Raw genomic sequence first — 20,259 nt, forward strand, 5'->3', positions numbered from 1 at the left:
TCTGGATAAACTGCTCTACCTCTCCCCCTCTCCAGCTCTCAAGTAGCCAATTTAACATCAGCCCACCAATGGTCATTAACTTGTACTAACTTGTCAACTTTCTCATTCTGGTAGTAGAATGAGGTAATGTGTAAAAATGTCTAATGTATGTTAAGTACTCAATAAATGCTAGTTTCCCTTCTATGGGAACTCAGAGAAAGGGCAGAGAAGTCTATATAGGTGGCAGATATTTGTCATGAGTATTGAAAAATAAGTAGGAATTCGCTAGGGGCAAAAAAGAGGTCATATTTAACAGATCAGTATACTGCGTTAGTGTACAGGGGCATGAAGTAATTGCAAGCATTTGGTTCAGTGGTAGTTTAGCATATATTTAAGTGGAGACTTCAGAAGATAAGACTGGCCAGGAAGGCAGGGGCCAGATGTAATGTTTTTATATGATATTCTGTGCAGTTTGGAATTTATATATTCTAGATAAATTTTTCCCCCCAAGTATAGGCATTCAAGTACCATCTTCACAATTTTTACATAACTGAAAACTGCCTGTACTACTATATTTCTTAACTGAGTTATGCATGCGGTAAAATGCACAGTTCTTTTAAGTGTTCAACCGGTTGAGTTTTGAGAAAGGTATATACCCATCCTTTATAACCAAGATCCCAGTCAAAATATAGAATATTTACTTCCATTACCCCATTAAGTGCCACTGGATCCCTTCTAGTTAATCCCCCCACCCACTGTAGCCAATCATTGTTTTGATTTATACTGTATGTATTCTTTAGTATCTGGCTTCTTTTATGTAACAGTATCTGTGAGATTCATCCATGTGGTTGTGTGTATCAGTAATTCATTTTTTTAAAATGAATTTATTTATTTATTTATTGGCTGCATTGGGTCTTCGTTGCTGCACACGGGCTTTCTCTAGTTGTGGCGAGCAGGGGCTACTCTTCATTGCGGTGCGTGGGCTTCTCATTGCGATGGCTTCTCTTTGTTGCAGAGCACGGGCTGTAGGGCGTGCAGTCTTCAGTAGTTGTGGCGTGCAGGCTCAGTAGTTGTGGCTCGCGGGCTCTAGAGCACAGGCTCAGTAGTTGTGGCGCATGGGCTTAGTTGCTCTGCGGCATGTGGGATCTTCCCAGACCAGGGATCGAACCCATGTGTCCTGCATTGGCAGGCGGATTCTTAATCACTGCGCCACCAGGGAAGTCCCCAGTAGTTCATTCTTTATTATTGACGGATTGAATTCCATTTTATGAATACCATTTTTAATACCATTTATGAAAACCATTTTGTTTCATGTGGTTTTTTGCCATTTCTGTATATCTTCTTTGATGGAGTATCTGTTTAAAATTTTTGCCCATTTTTTCAATTGAAATTTTTAAATGAGATAATTGTAGTCACAAGCAATTAAAAGAAATATTGATAGTACAGAGGGATCCTCTGTAGACTTTACCTAATGGTAACATTTTGCAAAATTTAGTATAATATCATAACTAGGATATTGATATTGATAATCCACTGATCTCATTTGTAAAGATAGTTTTACTTGTACTAATTTGTGTGTGTACATATACATTTAGTTCTATACAACTTTATCAAGTGTAGTTTTGTATATTCATTACAACAGTCAAGATATTGAGTGGTTCCATTACCAGAGGATCCTTCTTGTTGCCCTTTTATAACCACACCCACCTTCCTCATTTCCCCCTGTTCACCCCTGCCAATCATGAACCTGATCTCCAGCTCTAAAATTTTGTCATTTCAAAATGTTACATACATGGAATCATACAGCATAACTTTGGGGGATTTTTGCCTATTTTTAAAATTGTGTTGTCTTTCGTTATTGAGTTGAGAGAGTTCTTTATGTATTCTCTGTACAGGTCCTTTGGCAGATATATGGATTGTGAATGTTTTCTCCCAATCTGTGGCTTTCATTTTCTTGACTATCTTTTGAGGAGCAGAAGTTTTTCATTTTATGAAGTCCAATTTATCATTTTTTTATGGTCTGTGCTTTTTGTGTTCTCTGAGAAATCTTTGCCTACCTCAAGATCATAAAGTTCTCTAGTGGTTTCTTCTAGAAGTTTTATAGTTTTTTTTTAATGGCTTTTTTGTTTAGTCTATACTCTACCTCATATTATCAGTAATTTGGGGTACCTCATGAGATTCAAATTGAGGTTCATTTAATTTTTCATATAGTAATGAATGAATGTGATTCAATTGTTTCAGCACCATTTTTTGAAGGCTTTCCTTTCCCCATGGAAAAGCTTGGCACCTTTGTTGAAAAATCGGTTGACCACCACGTGTGGGTCTATTTTTGGACTTGCTAAGCTCTTCCATTGATCTATTTGCCTATCCTGACACGATCAGATAAGATCGTGTGAATCCAACTTTCCTTTTCAAGATTGGCTATTCTAGGTCCTTTACATTTCCATATAAAATGTAGACTCGACTTTTAAAATTTCCTCAGAAAACTCAGTTGGGATTTCATTGAACCTATATAGATCAGTTTGGGGAGAACTGACATCAGTATTGATCTTCCAGTTCATGAGCGTGGTATATTATTTATTTATGACTTTTAAAATTTCTTTCAGCATTATGGAATAGTTCTCATTATAGAGTACTATACCCTTTTGGTTAAATTTAGTCCTCAGTGTTAATGTTTTTTGACACTGTTATAAATGGAGTTTTTTTTTTTTTGGCTGCACCATGCGGTTTGCGGGATCTTAGTTCCCCGACCAGAGATTGAACCCTGGCCATCGGCAGTGAAAGTGCAGAGTCCTAACCACTCAACCGCCAGGGAATTTCCTATAAATGGAATTTTTAAAAAATTCACTTTTCTGTTGTTTTCTACTAGTACAGTGGTGCCAGTAAGCCTCTAGCACATGAAGTTAGGATGTTCTCCTTTACATACTACTGGGGGCCCTGAATCATACGGAGATATTGTTCTATGTGGTAGGAAGACGCCGAAGAATTTTTCATTCAATTTGCATTAAAAGAAGAACTATTGAAGTTAGATTAGGAAGTGAAGGCAGTGGAGGCACGGAGCCCACTGAACTAATAGCTGCTATTGAATGCCTACTACGTGGCATGTTCTTTACCTCTTATCTTCATAGAATCTGCTGTGAGAGGTTTCAATATCCCTGTTGTATAGACAGATGAGGAAACATTTAGAGAGGTTAGAAAAGGAATCTGAGGTGCCATGGTTATGATGTGGCATTGCTGGGATTTGAGCCTAGGTCTAACCAACTCCAGGCACACCCACCTTCTCTAAGTGAAAGATGGGTTTGGATTGAAGCCCTGGCAGTGGAGTTGGGTACACTTAGACTGGAGGACACTTGCTGAAATGGATATGGCACACTTCCTGGTAGGGTGTTTAAGCACGTTTAAGCATGTTCTTTCCTCATTTTACTCAGCTGGGACAGTGGTCATGGTAGCCCCGATTTCACTGGGTTGTGAGGGTTCACTGAGGCCGTGTGTGTGGTGCACTTAGTCTGGCATTTGGCACGTGGTCAGTGCTCAGGAAATGGTTGCCTAGTTGGGTTTATGGATTTTGAGTTTACCATTAAGCAAGACAAGGAAGGAAAGGTAACATCAGTAGAGGATGGCTAACACATGCAGCTTTGGACTCATTGTGTCTTATGTATGTATGAAACCAGCTAGCAAAGTGAGTGGGCAGCTCCGAAGAAAGGTCTAAGCTGAAGACAGAAGTTTGAGAACTTGTCTCTAATATTCTTCACACTAGGTAGATGAGGCTGAGAGGTGATCATTGTTTTAAAAATAGAAAAATAATGCTTGAATGTATTTCTTTTAGTCCAAATCTAGAACACTTATTAGGAGGTACTTACTAGAGCTTTAAAAAGCTTGTTTTAGGACAAATAAAATACAGTTCTACAACACACAACAAAATAAAAACAAAGCAAAAAAAGCAAAAAATCCAACAAGTACCCTGATAGGTGGTACAGGCTGGAAATTTAAAAAGAAATAGGTAATGTGTCTATGGATGATGACTTCCTTAGCAGACAGTAAGGCATTTAGCCAGAACCCCTATACTCTGGAGAATGATGTCAGGGAGTACAGCCTTTTCTTCCCCAAAACTGGGTTTTCTTTTCAGGATCTTAAAGTACTTTACATGCTTGAATTAATACCATTATGTTTAACGCTCAACCTAGCTAGGCGACAGGTGTAGCAGAGTAATGCAGGGGAGGTATAAACCAAAGTAGGACTAAGATGCCCATTTTTGTTACCTTGGAGTAAAGCTGCTTTTGTGTGTAGTTCTCTAACTAAACACCAGATGGTACCACTCACCAGCGTTTGACTGACCCTTCAGCCATGGGCATTTTTAATGCCCAGTTTATGGGCATTAAAGAAAACTATGATAGTCCCTCAGTAGAACCAGAGGGAACAACCCTTGCTTTGACGTTAATGATGTGGCACACGTTGATATACAGATGTTGGACATTGTCATCCAGCTCCTGAGTTCATGTTCTCTCCCCTCTCTCTCCCTCTTTTAGCTTTTATTCTCAAGGATATGGGGTCAAAATAGATGGTAATATTCTTTTGTCTGTAGTTGGGTAAAACCAACCAGTTATTTTAGTTCTTTAAATAACTGGTTGTAGTGGGATGTTCAAAATACTTCATTTTTCATACAACTTGAATCTTTGCATGTCTAGGGAACTCCTTGTGTGGTTGGTTACTGGATAGAATTGACATGCAGATTATTTAACCCAATGATGATTATCTAGGCTGATGGCAGAGAGGCATTTGGGCATGAACCAGGCCCATGCAGAAGGACCTCAGGCCCAGCAACCCACGAAGAACTCCACTCAATAAAGCCAGGACTTTTACTAGGTGCTGTAGAGTGTCGTGCACTGTGCTGTATCATAGAAGTAATCCTTGTATGGAGAGGATATTAACCCTTTGTAATATGTGTAGCAATTACTTTCCCCAGTTTGCCTTTTGTCTTATAATTTCAACTATAGTATTTTTACTATATGGAAGTTTAATACTTTTATGTAGTCAAATTACTAAATCCTTTCTCTCTCAGCTGCAGGATTTTGTCATTCCCTTTTCACTTCAGGATTACAAAAATATTCATCTCCATTTTTTTCCTAGAACATTTACAGTTTCACTTTTTTTAAATTTTTAATAAATTTATTTACTTATTTATTTTTGGCTGCGTTGGGTTTTTGTTGCTGCGTGCGGGCTTTCTCTAGTTGTGGCGAGCAGGGGCTACTCTTCGTTGTGGTGCGCGGGCTTCTCATTGTGGTGGCTTCTCTTTTTGCAGAGCACAGGCTCTAGGCGCGCGGGATTCAGTAGTTGTGGCACACGGGCTCAGTAGTTGTGGCTCACGGGCTCTCGAGCGCAGGCTCAGTAGTTGTGGCGCACGGGCTTAGTTGCTCCGCGGCATGTCGGATCTCCCCAGACCAGGGCTTGAACCCGTGTCCCCTGCATTAGCAGGTGGATTCTTAACCACTGTGCCACCAGGGAAGTCCTACAGTTTCATTCTTTACATTTTTGTTCCATCTTGAATTTTTGTGTAAAAGAATGAGGTAGAAATCCAGCTTTATGTTTCTCCATTGCTGCATATATAGATGTGAACCCATATTTCTAAGGTCCCTGTGACACAATTGGGATAAGGGACACACGGAGGTTGGCGAGCAGTCTGATCTGCACGTTAGAGTGCTATATTGGATGTGTTCAAGTGCCAGATGCTTCTGTGACTGTAAGACTAACAGTAGGAGATTAAGGCTGATGAAGGTTACCGAGAAAGTGGAGGAACTGAGACTTGGATTTGGCCTTGAATGACCTCTTGCTGGTTTCTTCATCATTATTGTTCATAACCTATGTCCTGGAAAATAATTAATGAATATACTGTAGAAATTATGCTCTTTTTTCATAGTGGAATCAGTATTTGCTTTCTCTATGAGAATATATTTCCACTGCTTTCTCTGTTGATTTACAGTTTAATAAATGTAACAAACTTTTTATCCTAAAAGCAGAGAAGCCCGCCCAGATTGATTTTACTAAAAATGTAAGTAGAAGCATTTCTTGCACTGTGCCTAGCACATAGTTGATGCTCAGTGTGTGTTATTTTCTTCCCTCTTTCTCCAAATCTTGCCCTTCTTCTGAAAGTCTTTGAGGCGTGGGCTTTAAAACAGATACTATAAAATATTCTTTCAGTAAAGGTTTCAAGTACTTGATACACTTTCAACAACATCAGGAATTTGTTCTTGACTTATTTTGTAAGTCATAGTACTCCCTAATAGTAGCCAGTACTTTGAATTTTTATGCATTCAAGGCATTTCAGAAATTTTCAGAACTATATGTTCAATATAGTATCCTATTGCAGTAAGATAAATTAGAGACCAGTACATGTTTTTTAAAATTGTGAGCTTGAATGGGAAAATTGTGAGTTCGTATGAGAGGGGCTGGTCCTGTTTTCTTTTTAACTTGACTTTTATGGAATACTTGTCCATTTGGGGCTTGTTATCTTTGCTTCTACGTCCAAGCGAAGTATGGCGTTGAGGGGTCGTGACCTGCTCAGGATTTGTTTTTGAGTTAGGACTCAGACTGTTGTGATTCCTGTTGTATATCACAGGACTAATTTAAGAAGTTTGAAAAAGAACAAGAAATTAAACGGAAAGAAAGCAGAAAGAAGGAGTTAGCGCAGGTAAAACTTAAATTTAATGAGTTAGAAAGCAGCAAAAAGAGAACTAATAAATAAAACCTAGAAGCTAATTGATGAAGAAAAACAGAGAAGGCTCTAATCCACAGTATGAGATATAGATAGTTGCCTTACGGATATATTAAAACACATGTGAAATGACATATACAAAAGGTTATTCGTTGTGATATTGCTTTTAATAGGAAAGAATTGGAAACAACCAAACTGTCCCCATCAAGAGGGTCTGGTTAAATAAATAATGGGACATCCATATAGTGGAAAACTGCAGCTGTGTAAAAAACTGTGCAGCTGTAGGAAAAAAAAAAAAATTTATATATAAGGAAGTCCTTTATGTATATGTTTTTATAGAAAAATCTCCAAGACATTGTTAGGTTTAAAATAAAATAAAGAAACAAGCAAGGTATTTAGTACCTTGAGTAGAGAAGGAAGAAATAAAATATTATATTGATCTGAATATGCATTAAAACCATCTCTGGAAAGGCAAACAAAAAATTAATGGAAATGGTTACTTGGGAGGGATGTGAACGGAACATATGAGGAGGGGGTGCTTTTCACTGCCATTTTACACTTTTTGATTGAGTATATTACCTATTTAAACAATTAAAATATGTATTTTAAAAGCTCTTTTTTAACTGATTACATGTTTTTGAGAAGTCATTTGGGGTAAGGAAAAAAATCAGTTGGTTCTGTTTAATTCAGCAATACTTAACTATTATGTACAAAAGGCGAGGCTTAGTTAGGAATGAAGAGATCATATATGGTTATAGCCTTCTGGTTGCTGAAAATATAGTTGGGCAGACAGGCAGATACAAGTGTAATACAACTATATACAACAAAAATACAGAAGCAGTACAATGAATGAACAGGGCAGGGGATATGGGAAAACCTTGCAAAGGAGGTGTGTCTTGAACTAGGTGTGGAGGGACCTGTAGGACTTTTAACAGCTGTTGATGGGGTAATGGTGGGCAAATAGGGATAAGGAGGACATCCTTTGGATGGAGGATGGTACACATGCAAAGTCCAGTAGGATGGAGAGTGCGTGGCTTAGTTTGAGGATGGGACAGAGTAGCCATTTCTGGATAGCTGGAGTGTAGGTAGTGATTGTGTGAGCAGGGACTGTCTTGTACTGGGATGTAAGTCTGTATTCAGTCTTTTTTTTCTTTTTTTTTTTATTCTTCTTTTTTTTTATTGTGGTAAAATATACATAAATAATATTTATTTTAACCATTTATAAATATGCAGTTCAGTGGCGTTCAATACAGTCACAGTGTTGTGTAACCATCGCCACTGTCTATAACCAAAACTTTTTCATCATCCTCAACAAAAACTCTGTAACCATCAAACAGTAACAACCCCATTTTCCCTCCCACCAGCCCTTAGTAACCTCTATTCTATTTTCTGTCTCTATGAATTTGCCTATTCTAGGTACCTCGTGTAAGTGGAATCTACAATATTTGTCCTTCTATGTCTGGCTTATTTCACTAAACATAGTGTTTTCAAGGTTCATCCATGTTATAGCATGTAACAAAATGCCATTCCTTTTTTGGCTTAATAAATCCCACTGTGTGTATATACCATATTTTGTTATTCATCGGTTGATTGACACTTGGGTTGTTTCCACCTTGTAGCTATTGTGAATCATGAAAAGGAACGTAGAGCTACCATATGATCCAACAACTCTGCTACTACCTACACTGCACATCTAAAAGAACTGAAAGCAGGGATTTGAACAAATATTTGTACACCAATGATCATAGTCTTTTTTTTCTTAATGGAAGATCGGAAATATATACAGAATTAGACAGGATAGAATAATACAGCACATGAGCTTCAACAGTCACCAATTCATGGCTAATCTTGTTCCATATATACCCTACCCACTCCACCCCCCAACTCCTGCCATATTTGGAAACAGATCCCAGATAATGTCATTTCTTCTGTAAATATTTCAGTGTGTAGCTCTAAAAGATATGAACTCTTTTTTTTTTTTAACCAGTTGGAGTACAGATTTCCAGTAGATTCATAAATGTTATAAATAGTTTATTTTTTGGTAGTTTTTGTTCATTTGCTTAAGTCAAGATCCAAATAAGGTCCACAGGTTGCAGTTGATTGATAGGTTTTTTAAGTCTCTTAAGTAGGTCCCCCCAATCTTTTTTTCTCCCTTGTGATTTACTTGTTGAAGGAATCAAGTTGTTTATCTTAATAGCATTTCCCACTGTTAAGAGTTTGCAGATTACATCCCCTGGTCTAGTTTTATGTGTTCTTCTGTTGTTTGGATTTCCTGTAACTTGGTAATTGGATCCAAGTTTGACCAGATTCAAGTTAGTTTTTGTTTGTTTTGGTTTGGCTTGGCTTTTTTGTTTGTTTGTTTGTTTTTTACTTTATGGGAAGTATTATGGCTTCCCATTAGGGACACATAATGTCTGTTTATCTCCTTTTTTCTGATTTTAGCAGTCCTTGCTGATCAGTGTTCCCATGTCAGTCATTCTGTAGAGTTAAAAGAATAAATCTATGAATATCCTCTAGTTACCATGACATCTGTATCCTTTCACTTCTCAGCTCTTATAAATATCCTGTGAGATAAAGAATTTTTAAATGTCGTACATATAAGAGTAATTGGTTTCAAGTGACCTTTGAAAGCTGGTATCAGATAATTGTAAGATGTTTTCTTGGGTTAAAAACAAATTTATCTCTTGTTTTAATGTATTTTCACAAATTTGATTATTTCTGTTTTATACTTCATTAGGTTATTCTTCCGATGTGTTAGAAGTAAGGCAGAGGGGAAGCAATGGTGTGGAAATATCCCATGGCAGGTAGGAATTATTCATCTGTTTTCAAACCTGACTATTAAGATTGTTTAATCTGTGGGATCACCTGAAAAGACCCTGAAGTCCAGTATAAACTGGTTTTCATTGTACTGTCTCTGAAAGACAGTTCTTTTCTTTAAGCATGATAGACCTTGTTGGGACTCTTAATTCAAAGGACTATTTGGGTCTTAAATATAGTTAGTATCCTGCTATTTAGGGAAAAATTTAAACTTACTTGACTAACTTCAGCATGTTTTTATAGGCTGATATCTATTTGATGTTGGTATAAGCTGAGTATAATTCATAAGCTTCTAGAATGTGAGAATTAGGAGAGACCCTACAGAAATCCAGTACATGAGGAGCTAGACTGTGCAAGGTCATGAAACTTGTTTTTGTAGGAAGATAGCTTGGACTTAAGATTCTGGATTTGCACCGTGAAACCTTCCTAAAGCCAAAATCAAAGCAAGTATAGGGTACTGTTTAGGTTTGGGGAAAAGTTCATCTTGAGAGAATAGTTTTTCATGAAAAGTATACATTGTGGCTATTGCTATTATTAAAACAATTTGACTTGGTCACTACTGTTCCTTGAGGCCTGGAAAAGCAGTGATCACGGACAGAAAAGGAACCAAGCATTGAAAGTACTGTTAAGAAACGAATACTTTGTGAGTTTGGCAGTCCTTTCTAGAGGGAGAAATGCTCCCAGGAACATTCAGAAAAATTGGACTGCTTTTACCGTGTTTCCATTTCCTCTGAAAAAAGGTATTCTAGATGTTAAGGTTGCTTTAATATTTTATATTAAGATTATTTCCTTTGTCTTTTAGGATCCTAATTCCAAAGAACATTCTGTAACCAGTAAGTCTCAGCATGCCTCTGAGCCATCTCGTTATCCTTCCAGCCAGCAGAGAAACCCATTCAAGTTAGTTGACAAGAATCAAGAACCATCCCTCCGGAAGCAGTTCATCAAAGGTGAAGATGAGGAAAAAACAGCTGGTAGGAAGCAAAGGGAAAAGGGAGATCCACTCCTGGATCAAAAGAAGGAACAGAAGCCTGAATCTAAGTGCTGGATGGAGAAAGATCTCTCATCTGGCCTGGCGGTAAAGAAAAAACAATCTGCTGTTCAAGAGACGCGGCGAGGGGAGAAGACAGAGTTTCATAGTGCAGCAAAGGAGGTTGAAGGGATGCACAAAAGAAACCTTTCTGAGATGAAATCCAAACAGGTCCGTGGGAGTGAGCTGAGAGGACCATCTGCATCTCAGGAGAAGTCAAATGGTGAGAGTCATTCTGTCCAAAAAGAATCAGAACCTCCAAGGGAAAAGGACACTAAGACTTTGCCTCGAATTGTTCACAGTCAACACCCAATAAGCCAGCCCCTGAAAGGGGGACACCTCAGCAAGGAGCACCCCAAGAGCTGGGAGGCTAGAGAAACAAAGGCAAAGAATGACCCAAGCACGCAGACCCGCCATAAGAGTCTGCTCCAGGACCATTTGCAGGCACAGCTGGAGACCCGGGACACGCCTGCTCCAAAGGGACCGGCTGCTCAGCCTGCACCGCCGGCCTCAGGGCATCCCCAGGGAGAGAGGCGGGATGCCGATACAAGCGGTGGTGACAGTGAGGAAGGTGACAGTGAGGAAGATGACGTCGTTTTTGTTTCCTCTAAGCCAGGGAGCCCCTTGCTCTTTGACTTGACTCTAGACTCACAGAAGAAGGAGAACCTTAAATGCCCTGGTCAGAGTGTGCAAAGAAAAATTCCTCCTGACTCAGGCGTTTCCAAGAAGGGAGAATCTTCAGACCCAGCAGCCCAGCGTGTGTACCTCACAACACAGCTGAAACAAAAGAAGGTACTACTGACCTGTGTTTTGTTTATAAGTTTGGAGCATTGCTTGCTGTGGGCAGATAAGGGACGCCACAAACAAGTTAAATATATTAACGTGAGAAAAGTTTTTTTTTTTTTTTAAACATCTTTATTGGAGTATAATTGCTTTGCAATGGTGTGTTAGTTTCTGCTTTATAACAAAGTGAATCAGTTATACATATACATATGTCCCCATATCTCCTCCCTCTTGCGACTCCCTCCCTCCCACCCTCCCTATCCCACCCCTCTAGGTGGTCACAAAGCACCGAGCTGATCTCCCTGTGCTATGCGGCTGCTTCCCACTAGCTATCTGTTTTACGTTTGGTAGTGTATATATGTCCATGCTTCAAAAAAAAAAAAAAAAAAAGTGAGAAAGGTTTTAGCGGTGGATGTTTAGTTTCTGCCTTTTGCTATGTTTATATTTTCAGGCTTGGTAAGTCGCCTGGGTTTAGAAAGAAAAAGTTTCTGGTTTTCACACATATAGTTAAAAGACCGTGATTTCAGAGTTTTAGCATTTTAGGCTATTTTAATCTGAGACTATCTTTCTAATGACTTGAGAGGAGAGACCCACGTTATAGGATCTGTTTTCCAGAGAACACTGGCATCTGTGAACATCCAGGCTCTTCCAGACAAGGGTCAGAAGTTGTTCAAGCAACTTCAGGAGCTGGAGGATGCGCTCAGTGCCCTGGCCCTCTCCCCAGAGCAAGGTAAAAGGGGTTCTGCCCCCGAACTCGCAGTTTGCATGAACTTCACGAGACATTCGAGAGGCGTGTCAATAAAGAATAGGCTGACTCATTCACCTGCTCATCTTGTTATCTGTTACTGAGCTTCCTTTATAAGTTATGCCTGTGATTTATGAAAACTTCCTCCTATTTCCTGTGGACTCAAGTCTTTTTCCCGTTGTTTAAGAAATGGTTTAAATGCTGTGCTCTCTCAGAAGTCTTCCCCAGCTCATGGCGATCGCACCCTCTCTTGACCTCACCTCACGTGTAGAATTCCTTCACTTTTCTGAAGTGTAATCTGTTCTTCCCTTGTTTTTTGAGCAGGCGCTAATGAGAAGAGTAACACTCAAGTACCACAGCAGAGTAACTTAACCAAAACAACCACTGACCCTCCCCAGTTGGTGCCTCCCAAACCCCTGCAGGGCCGGGATCTCCAGCCTCTGGGTTGTCTAGGACTGAAGGCTGCCCGCCAGGAGGCTGCTGGAGGGTCTGATCAGTGCTGTGGAGGTGAGATCCGAGGGCCTGGCCCTGGTGGGAATTGCTACACCTACGAGTTAAATGCTGCCTCGTAGATACCTTTGTAACCATGAAAAGGGAGAAACCATTCTGAGTTGCCTGTGTGATAAAGCTCGTGATGCTCAGCTAAGTTTATACACAGTGTAATTTAGATCTTTGTGAGGGCAGAGACTGTGTCTGCCCTGTTCACTGACCTTGTTCACGGTCCTTGATCGGTCGGCCCGGTGGTCGGTGTATGGGAGTCATCCAGTAAATGTTTGTGAATGAAAACTTGAACTCATATCATGATGAGGGAGGCAAGCCAGTGGATATGTTTATAGTCCTTCTGTGTGTGTGTGCGTGTGCGTGTGCGCGTGCGCTGAGGCAGAGCAGGGGACTATGTGACCATGACCAGTAGACTCACAGAGAGCAGTACCACCCGATTTAAATGAGTGTTTCCATCCTGAACTCTGCAGAAAACAATGAATTCAGAGGCACCTGTAGAATGAAGATCCCAGGTAGAGCCTCAACTATGTAACATGATCGGTTGGTTTGCTGACCAGGACACAGGACCTCGAGTGGGCTGGCAGCGAGGAGAAAAGCTGAAGCCAGTTTTCTCCCAACTGAGAACTGCTCGAGATATAGGGAGGGAAAAGGAGAGAAAAAAGAAAACAGGAGGAAGGGAGGGGAGAAAGGTTGAAGAACAGTAGTCAAGAAGGGGGTAAGGAATAGACGGGGTGCCAGATGAAGCAAAGGTCTCTCTAAAAGGGCACAGAGAAAACATACTTACATGTATAAAATAGATAAACAACAGGGACCTACTATATAGCACAGGGAACTATACTCAATATCTTGTAATAACCTATAATGGAAAAGAATCTGAAAAAGAATATATATATAAAGAATATGTATGTATGTAACTGAATCACTTTGCTGTACACTTGAAACTAACACAACATTGTAAATTAACTATACTTCCATTAAAAAAAAAAAAAAGAAAAAGTACTTGGTCCAGTGGCACAGCATAGCTGTACTCCAGACTGTTTGAAGAACATTGCTGTGTGATAGCATCATTCAGTAATCACCATGGTGATGGAGTTGCCTAGAGAAATTAAGTTATGGTGGATTATTAAGGTACGAAGTTATGTAATATGTTTAGGAAAGAATTCCATTAAACTAGCCTTTCATTTAAAAACATTTTAACATTTAAGTGAATAATTAATTTTTATTTGTCTTAGAAATCTCTTATTTGGATACTTCATCCCTAAACTTGCAACCAACTAAGGTGCTTGTGTTTATTAATGAACCTCAGTAGAAGTTCTCTGTGTAGAATGAGTGGGCTCCAGCACTGAAGTATCATATTCTCGGTGCTGTGCGGACAGCCTGGGACGCACACTGTAGGGGCTGTCTCTCCCTGTCTGCCTAAACTTCGGCAGACTTCCTGTTGCTCAACCTCTTCTATTGCTGGCTTTTCTTCTTTGCATCCAGCCCCAGGGGTCTTTTTTTCTGAAAATTCTCATGGTATTACCTTCTTCCCTGCCACCTCTTCAAAGCTGAAAGAGAAAAAAATATTCTGGGTTATCTTATTTTTTTATTATACTTCATTTTGTCCTCTATTAGAACACTTGATAATGTGATTTTAAAAAATAACAGACAAACAGAGACTAGGGATAATGAAGCCTATGAGTCTAGGAGAATCTGGAGGCAAGAATTTTTAGTCCATACAGATCCATCATCTGGCAAATAATGAATTACCTTTTTGCAGCTCTGGCCAGGACATAATACTCGCAACACTTATAGGTAACTTCAATTTGTACGCAGGCCCCATGAGCCAAGATCGCCTTCGCTCAGTGTGGCAAATCACAAGTGAAGCCATTGATGAGCTGCATCGATCACTTGAGTCACGTCCTGGCGAGACAGCTGTGGCAGAGGATCCGGCTGGGTTGAAGGTGAGCCGGGAAGGCCCACAGGGCAGAGTGTCCTATAACAGTATCCCAGCGCCCACGAGGAGGGGGACCAACTACTGTGAAAGTGCCCATCAGAGTGCCATTCTGACATATCTTTTCTACAAATAATGCTCAAGTGGCTTCCCTTGCAGTATTTTCTTTTTTTTCTGTTTAGCAGTGAGAAGAAAAAAACAGCGCAGTTTTTTTTTTCTTAAAGTCATACCGTTATATATGTCTGTAGCAGTAACAGATCCATTTATTGAGCTTCAATAGGTGCCACAAGGTTGCAAAGGAATTGCTGCTCTTAGTGGACTAGTTGGGGTGAAAGTGCATGTACAACCTGTGTAAGACAACTAGACAATGACTGTAAGACAGAAAACGTGCATTGTCACGTACTGTGGACTGTATGCAAAGTACAAAGGGATTCGAAATAAAGGAAAAGTTACTCTAGGTCAGCAGTATTATTTGTGCCTTAAAGAAACTGCAAGCCTAGAGATAGGATAGAAACCAAATACTCCAGTTAGAGGGAGTGGTGCTCAGAGGGAAGATACAGGGATTGGTATTAATAAGTGATGATCAGGTGACATCAGTGCCTGAGCTGGGAGCAGCAGGTGAGGTAACTAAGCAGGAAGAGTCCCTTGCTGTGGAGCCTGGCCTTAGTGAAGGAACTTAGACTGGAATGGCTCAAGAGATATCATGGAATCACTGTAGAATTTTGAGCAGGGATGTTTTGTGAAGGTTATTTATGTCACAGAGTTCAAGATCAACTGGAGGAAGGAAAGACTAGAAGGTGGGCCCCCAGTTAAAGGGCTATCAATTTATGACTAGCAGTGCGGACTGGGACATTGCCCACAGAGAGGAGAGGCACGTTTAAGAGAGAATGAGGAAGAGCCAGTGGAATGGCTGGTAAAAGTCAGGTGACCAGTCAGAGGTCTTGGCTGCAAACAGTAGAAACTGACTTGGGCTGATGAAGCAGACGAAGCAGGACTCTCACTTGAGAGCGAGAGGGGCGGCTCTTGATAGACATGCTGGACGACTGGCATCAGTGACAGCTGTCCTGGGCAGACCAGGACGTGTGGTGAGAGGGAGGAGTCCAGGACTTCAAGGTGAAACGAGCGGCTGATCTGACAACTAGGATATTGGGAGGGTCACTTATAGAAAATAAACAAGTAGAGTATGGAGTCCATGTGGCCAGGCTGCAGCATAACCTCTCATCAGGAACTGGTACTTAACTTTCGGTCATTACCTTTGTCAGATCCCTTTGCTGCTGCACCAGAAGCAGGCATTAGCCTGGCTGCTATGGCGGGAAAGTCAGAAGCCACGAGGAGGAATTCTGGGTGAGTCTGGTGTTAGGCTAAGAGCCAACAAATGCAGTGCTTCGTTCAGTCCTCTCAACTCTGGGTAGGTACTCTAATGCTCCATTTGACAGATGAGGAAACTGCGGTGTGGGAAGTTTAAGCCACGTGCTCCAGAGTACACAGCCATAGGATCCGTCAGGTCTTGGTTGCAGGCAGTAGAGATTGACTCTGGCTGATGAAGCAGAGGGAGGGTTTATTCTGTGGTGGCCCACAGAATCTCTGGGAGATGTGGAGGGCCGGGCTGGACTTCTAGGCGCAATGGCCAAAGCCAAGTCACCAACGGAGTGTCCTGTAAGAACCGTCATGGCTGCTCTGTGCCATCGAGCAGTAGAAGAAAGCACTGCCGCCCCAAAATCAAACACTGCCGTCTCCAACCTTTCCTGTAGAAAGCGTTTCACAGGGAGCCTCTTTTCTAAAGTTACTCACATCTGAATCGAAGTCTGGTGTGAGTGTAAGTGCTCTGTAGAGCCAGGTCATGCTGCCGGTGCCTTAGCTGAAGAAGAGGCAGGAAGTAAGTTTTCCAGGCTCTGCTTTGCAGACTCGTCACGCTAAAATTTTCCAAGGTGCTCAACTTCCAGAGAGCATGACAAATGTCCACTATGGCTAGTAAGTGGCTGTGTCTGGGTCTCCAAGACCACCTCCAGGTTGGATGATTTGCTAGGATGCACAGCATATAGTCATATTCGTGGGTGTAATTTATTACAGTCAAATAAATTGAATAATAATTGAGCGATTTGATTTGATATAGATCAGAATTAGCAAAGGAAGAAGGCATTTGGGGCAAAGCCCAGGGAAAACCAGGTTCAAGTTCCAGAGGCCTGTCCCAGTGGAGTCACTCAGTGTGTGCTTAAGTCTTCCACATGTAAAATGTTGCCAACCAGGAAAGCTTGTTAGTGATTCGGTACCCAGGGTTTTTACTGGGGGCTGGTCACATAGGCAGCTTCAGGCTGGCAGGTACTGAGATTCCAGAAGGAAAGCAGGTGTTCAGCATAAACTGTACTGTTGGTACAAGCAGTTTAGGCACAGTGAGCCACTCTTACCCAGTCTGGGAATGGGGGGACCCCTCCTGAAATCCAAGTTTCCAGATGCCAGCCAAGGGCAAGCCTCGTAAGCTGGCCTTCCAAAGGAGAGTAGTCAGCTGCTGTGTTAGCTCTGCACAGTGGCAGAACCAGACTTTGAACCAGAGCCCATGCTGTGACATTTTACTTCTGCTTATGTCAGAATGAGTATTTAAACTGGTAAAAAGGGGATAATAATATTTTATAGGGTATAAATAGTAAATTGGATAAGCTCAGTAATCGGCACAATGATGGTACCCAAGAACTGCTAATTTATGACTTTCTTTGATGAATAACTTAAGGGGATGGAGGACTGTCTTGAGTTAACTCTAACTCCAAAAGTGTGGTAGTAAAGTGGGTGGTAGGCTATATCTACTGGACCTTTTTGCTTTTGCAGAGAAATAAATAAGACTAGGCAACATCATCAAACCGAGGGAGATATCGATGAATGTATTGGATAAGTAACAATATAACACGGAGACTCGAATAAGATCTAAATAATAAGTTTTAAATTTTACAAAAGTCCTAGTAAATGTCTTTGACCTAGATCTCAAAATAAATAGCAAGAGTTAGCGTTCATTTTAATAAGAAAGACAAAGGCTTCAATAGAGGAGGCAAAGCATGGGGACTGGAATGGCACTGACAGCAGAGGACCAGGGCTGGTGTCTGCCCGGGGCTGCTTCTCTTGAAGCTGAGCTGATTCTTTGGCCTAAGTAGTTACCTCTCCTATTTGTGTTTTTATTTTCCAGCGGATGATATGGGGTTAGGAAAAACCCTGACAATGATTGCACTCATCCTGACCCAGAAGAATCAAGAGAAAAACAAAGAAAAGGACAAAACCACGGGTTTGGCTTGGCTTTCCAAAAATGGTATTCAAAAGCCTGCTGTTTCCTAAATCATGTGAGGCAGCGGAGAGTGGAAATTTTTCAGCCATGAAAGGATGCCTTTGGTCATATTTAATTTATTGGAAAACTAGCATTAGACTACTTTCCTATAGTATCATTTCTGACACTGAATATGCTAACTAGAAGTGATCATTTTTTCCTTTTAATATAAGGTTAGCTTGACCTGTGATTAGGAACAATTTTATGGAGAAAGCTAAGGCTCCAGAAAACTTAGTTTAAACCTAATGATTATTTTTGTTAATGTTGAGGATATAACTATGGGATAGATCCAAATTAGTTAATATGTTATTTTTTGAAAGAAGATCTGTGACAAATTCAGATTTTAGCCACCATAGCAGACACTGTTTTCCATGTTTCTGAACTTCCAGAAGTTTCCAGATTCTAGACAATTTCTCTTATTTCAACCTCTGTTTTTAAAATGTAATAACTGTATAAGTACCTTAAGGGTCCTATATATTATGTAGAGCCAACACCACATGTAAATTGCCATGTACACATGTACATTTCTCAGTTGGTTAGGTAGTTAAGGAATCTGTGGCCATCTGCTCTCAGGGCCTCTAGTGACCACTGTTGCAGCTGGACCCTGTGTCCCTGTGTGTAGTAGCAGCATGTGCACACCTGCACACACACAAAGGATGGGGGGCAGTGGTACAAATACTCCGGCACTAACTGGTTCCGAAGTAATGTTTGCTTGTCCTAGGGAATTTTGTACTTACACTTTAATGTGAATGTAATTAAGTTATGCTTTTCAGAGAAAAGTAATAATACTCCCTTGTAATGAATCAACTCAGGATGAGTTAGGAAATGATCCAGCTTCTACATTCTGGCCACTGTGAAAGCACGTTGGGGTTTTTTGGGTTTTTAAAGCGAAGTCGTGTGCTACCCACTTTCCTCGCTCTCTTTAGCCTCTCTCTTTTCCACTTTTATAGGGGCAAATAAATAATGGTTTTGAGTTAAAAGATTATTTCTTCCGTTTTCTATTCTACTTCATGCATACTTCATTTTATTGCACTTCACTTTATTGCGCTTCACAGATACTGTTTTTTACAAATTGAGGGTTTCTGTCAACCCTGTGTTGAGCAAGCCTTTTGGCGCCATTGTTCCAACAGCATTTGCTCACTTCACGTGTCCATGTCACATTTTGGTAATTCTTGCAATACTTCAAACCCTCCACCAGTAAAAAGATTACGAGTTGCTGGAGGCTCAGATGATGTTAGCATTTTTAAGCAATGAAGTATGTTTAAATTAAGCTATGCACCTTTTTTAAAAAACGTAATGCTATGGCACACTTAACAGACTATAGTGTAGTGTAAACATACCTTTTATATGCACTGGGAAATCAGAAAGTTTGTGTGACTCACTTTATTGCTGTGGTCTGGATCCAAACCCGCAATATCTCCAAGGTATAAGCTATGTGTAGAAATAGAAGCAGCAGTTGTTAAAAATATTGATTGAAGGAATAAATGTCAGTCAAGGGGAAGAGGTAATGCCTTTAAGAAGTTAAAACTATTTAATGAGTGTAACGAGGTGTTGATTTTCTTTTCCCCTCTCAAGACTCCTCTGAGTTCCCTTCCCATGGAACACTAATCATCTGTCCTGCTTCCCTGATCCATCATTGGAAAAATGAGGTGGAGAAATGTGTGAGCAACAACAAACTAAGAGTCTACCTCTATCATGGGCCAAACCGGGATCAACGTGCAAAAGCGTAAGTGCAGAAATACTGCAGTCAGTACGAGGTGCTCAGCATCTTGGCTTAAGGGGCCATTTGACCTTACTTGCTCTCCCTGACGTTTCATTTAATCAGGGCTAGTGGTATTTGTGAAGACCAGAGGCACTCTCACCACCAAACAGCCTTCACCTGTGCTAAGAGATGCATCTCGAGACAGAATGGTGTTCTGCTGCTATATCCTGTCCCCATCCTCCGCAAGCTGCCGTGAGAGTTAGCCTGAGATGCCTGAGTTGTCAGCCAGGGGGCAGCAGCGTTCCCCTGGTAAAAGGGGATATGTCACAATTATTTCATGAGTGCTGAATTTCTTTTTTTTTTTAATAAATTTATTTCTTTTATTTTATTTTTGGTTGTGATGAGCCTTTGCTGCACGCAGGCTTTCTCTAGTTGCAGCGAGTGGGGGCTATTCTTCGTTGTAGTGCATGGGCTTCTCTTTGCGGTGGCTTCTCTTGTTGCGGAGCACAGGCTCTAGGCGCGCGGGCTTCGGGAGTTGTGGCTCATGGGCTCTAGAGCGCAGGCTCAGTAGTAGTGGTGCACGGGCTTAGTTGCTCCGCGGCATGTGGGATCTTCCTGGGCCAGGGATCGAACCCGTGTCCCCTGCATTGGCAGGCAGATTCCTAACCACTGTGCCACCAGGGAAGCCCATGAGTGCTGAATTTCTGATTCCAACTTCACATTCTTTTTCTGTTAGTGTGAATGGACCCAGCTCAG

At 40.9% G+C, this 20,259-nt stretch overlaps 1 protein-coding gene across 6 annotated transcripts in view; it reads left to right on the forward strand.

Moving 5' to 3' along the window:
• TTF2 (transcription termination factor 2) overlaps positions 1 to 20,259 on the forward strand; it is a 44,346-nt gene that overhangs the window by 2,868 nt on the left and 21,219 nt on the right. For all 6 annotated transcript variants that reach the window (XR_011073573.1, XR_011073574.1, XR_011073575.1 and 3 more), the window contains exons 4-11: positions 9,426 to 9,492; positions 10,308 to 11,324; positions 11,931 to 12,045; positions 12,385 to 12,567; positions 14,377 to 14,504; positions 15,757 to 15,838; positions 17,667 to 17,786; positions 19,377 to 19,527. Coding sequence is in view for 1 of the 6 variants with exons in the window: in XM_068540584.1 (XP_068396685.1) it covers positions 9,426 to 9,492; positions 10,308 to 11,324; positions 11,931 to 12,045; positions 12,385 to 12,567; positions 14,377 to 14,504; positions 15,757 to 15,838; positions 17,667 to 17,786; positions 19,377 to 19,527 (1,863 nt within the window). In the remaining 5 variants the exon portion in view is untranslated. The remainder of the gene's footprint in view (positions 1 to 9,425; positions 9,493 to 10,307; positions 11,325 to 11,930; positions 12,046 to 12,384; positions 12,568 to 14,376; positions 14,505 to 15,756; positions 15,839 to 17,666; positions 17,787 to 19,376; positions 19,528 to 20,259) is intronic.

Source organism: Eschrichtius robustus, chromosome 3 (assembly GCF_028021215.1).
Source record: "Eschrichtius robustus isolate mEscRob2 chromosome 3, mEscRob2.pri, whole genome shotgun sequence".
Taxonomy (NCBI): Eukaryota; Metazoa; Chordata; class Mammalia; order Artiodactyla; family Eschrichtiidae; genus Eschrichtius; species Eschrichtius robustus.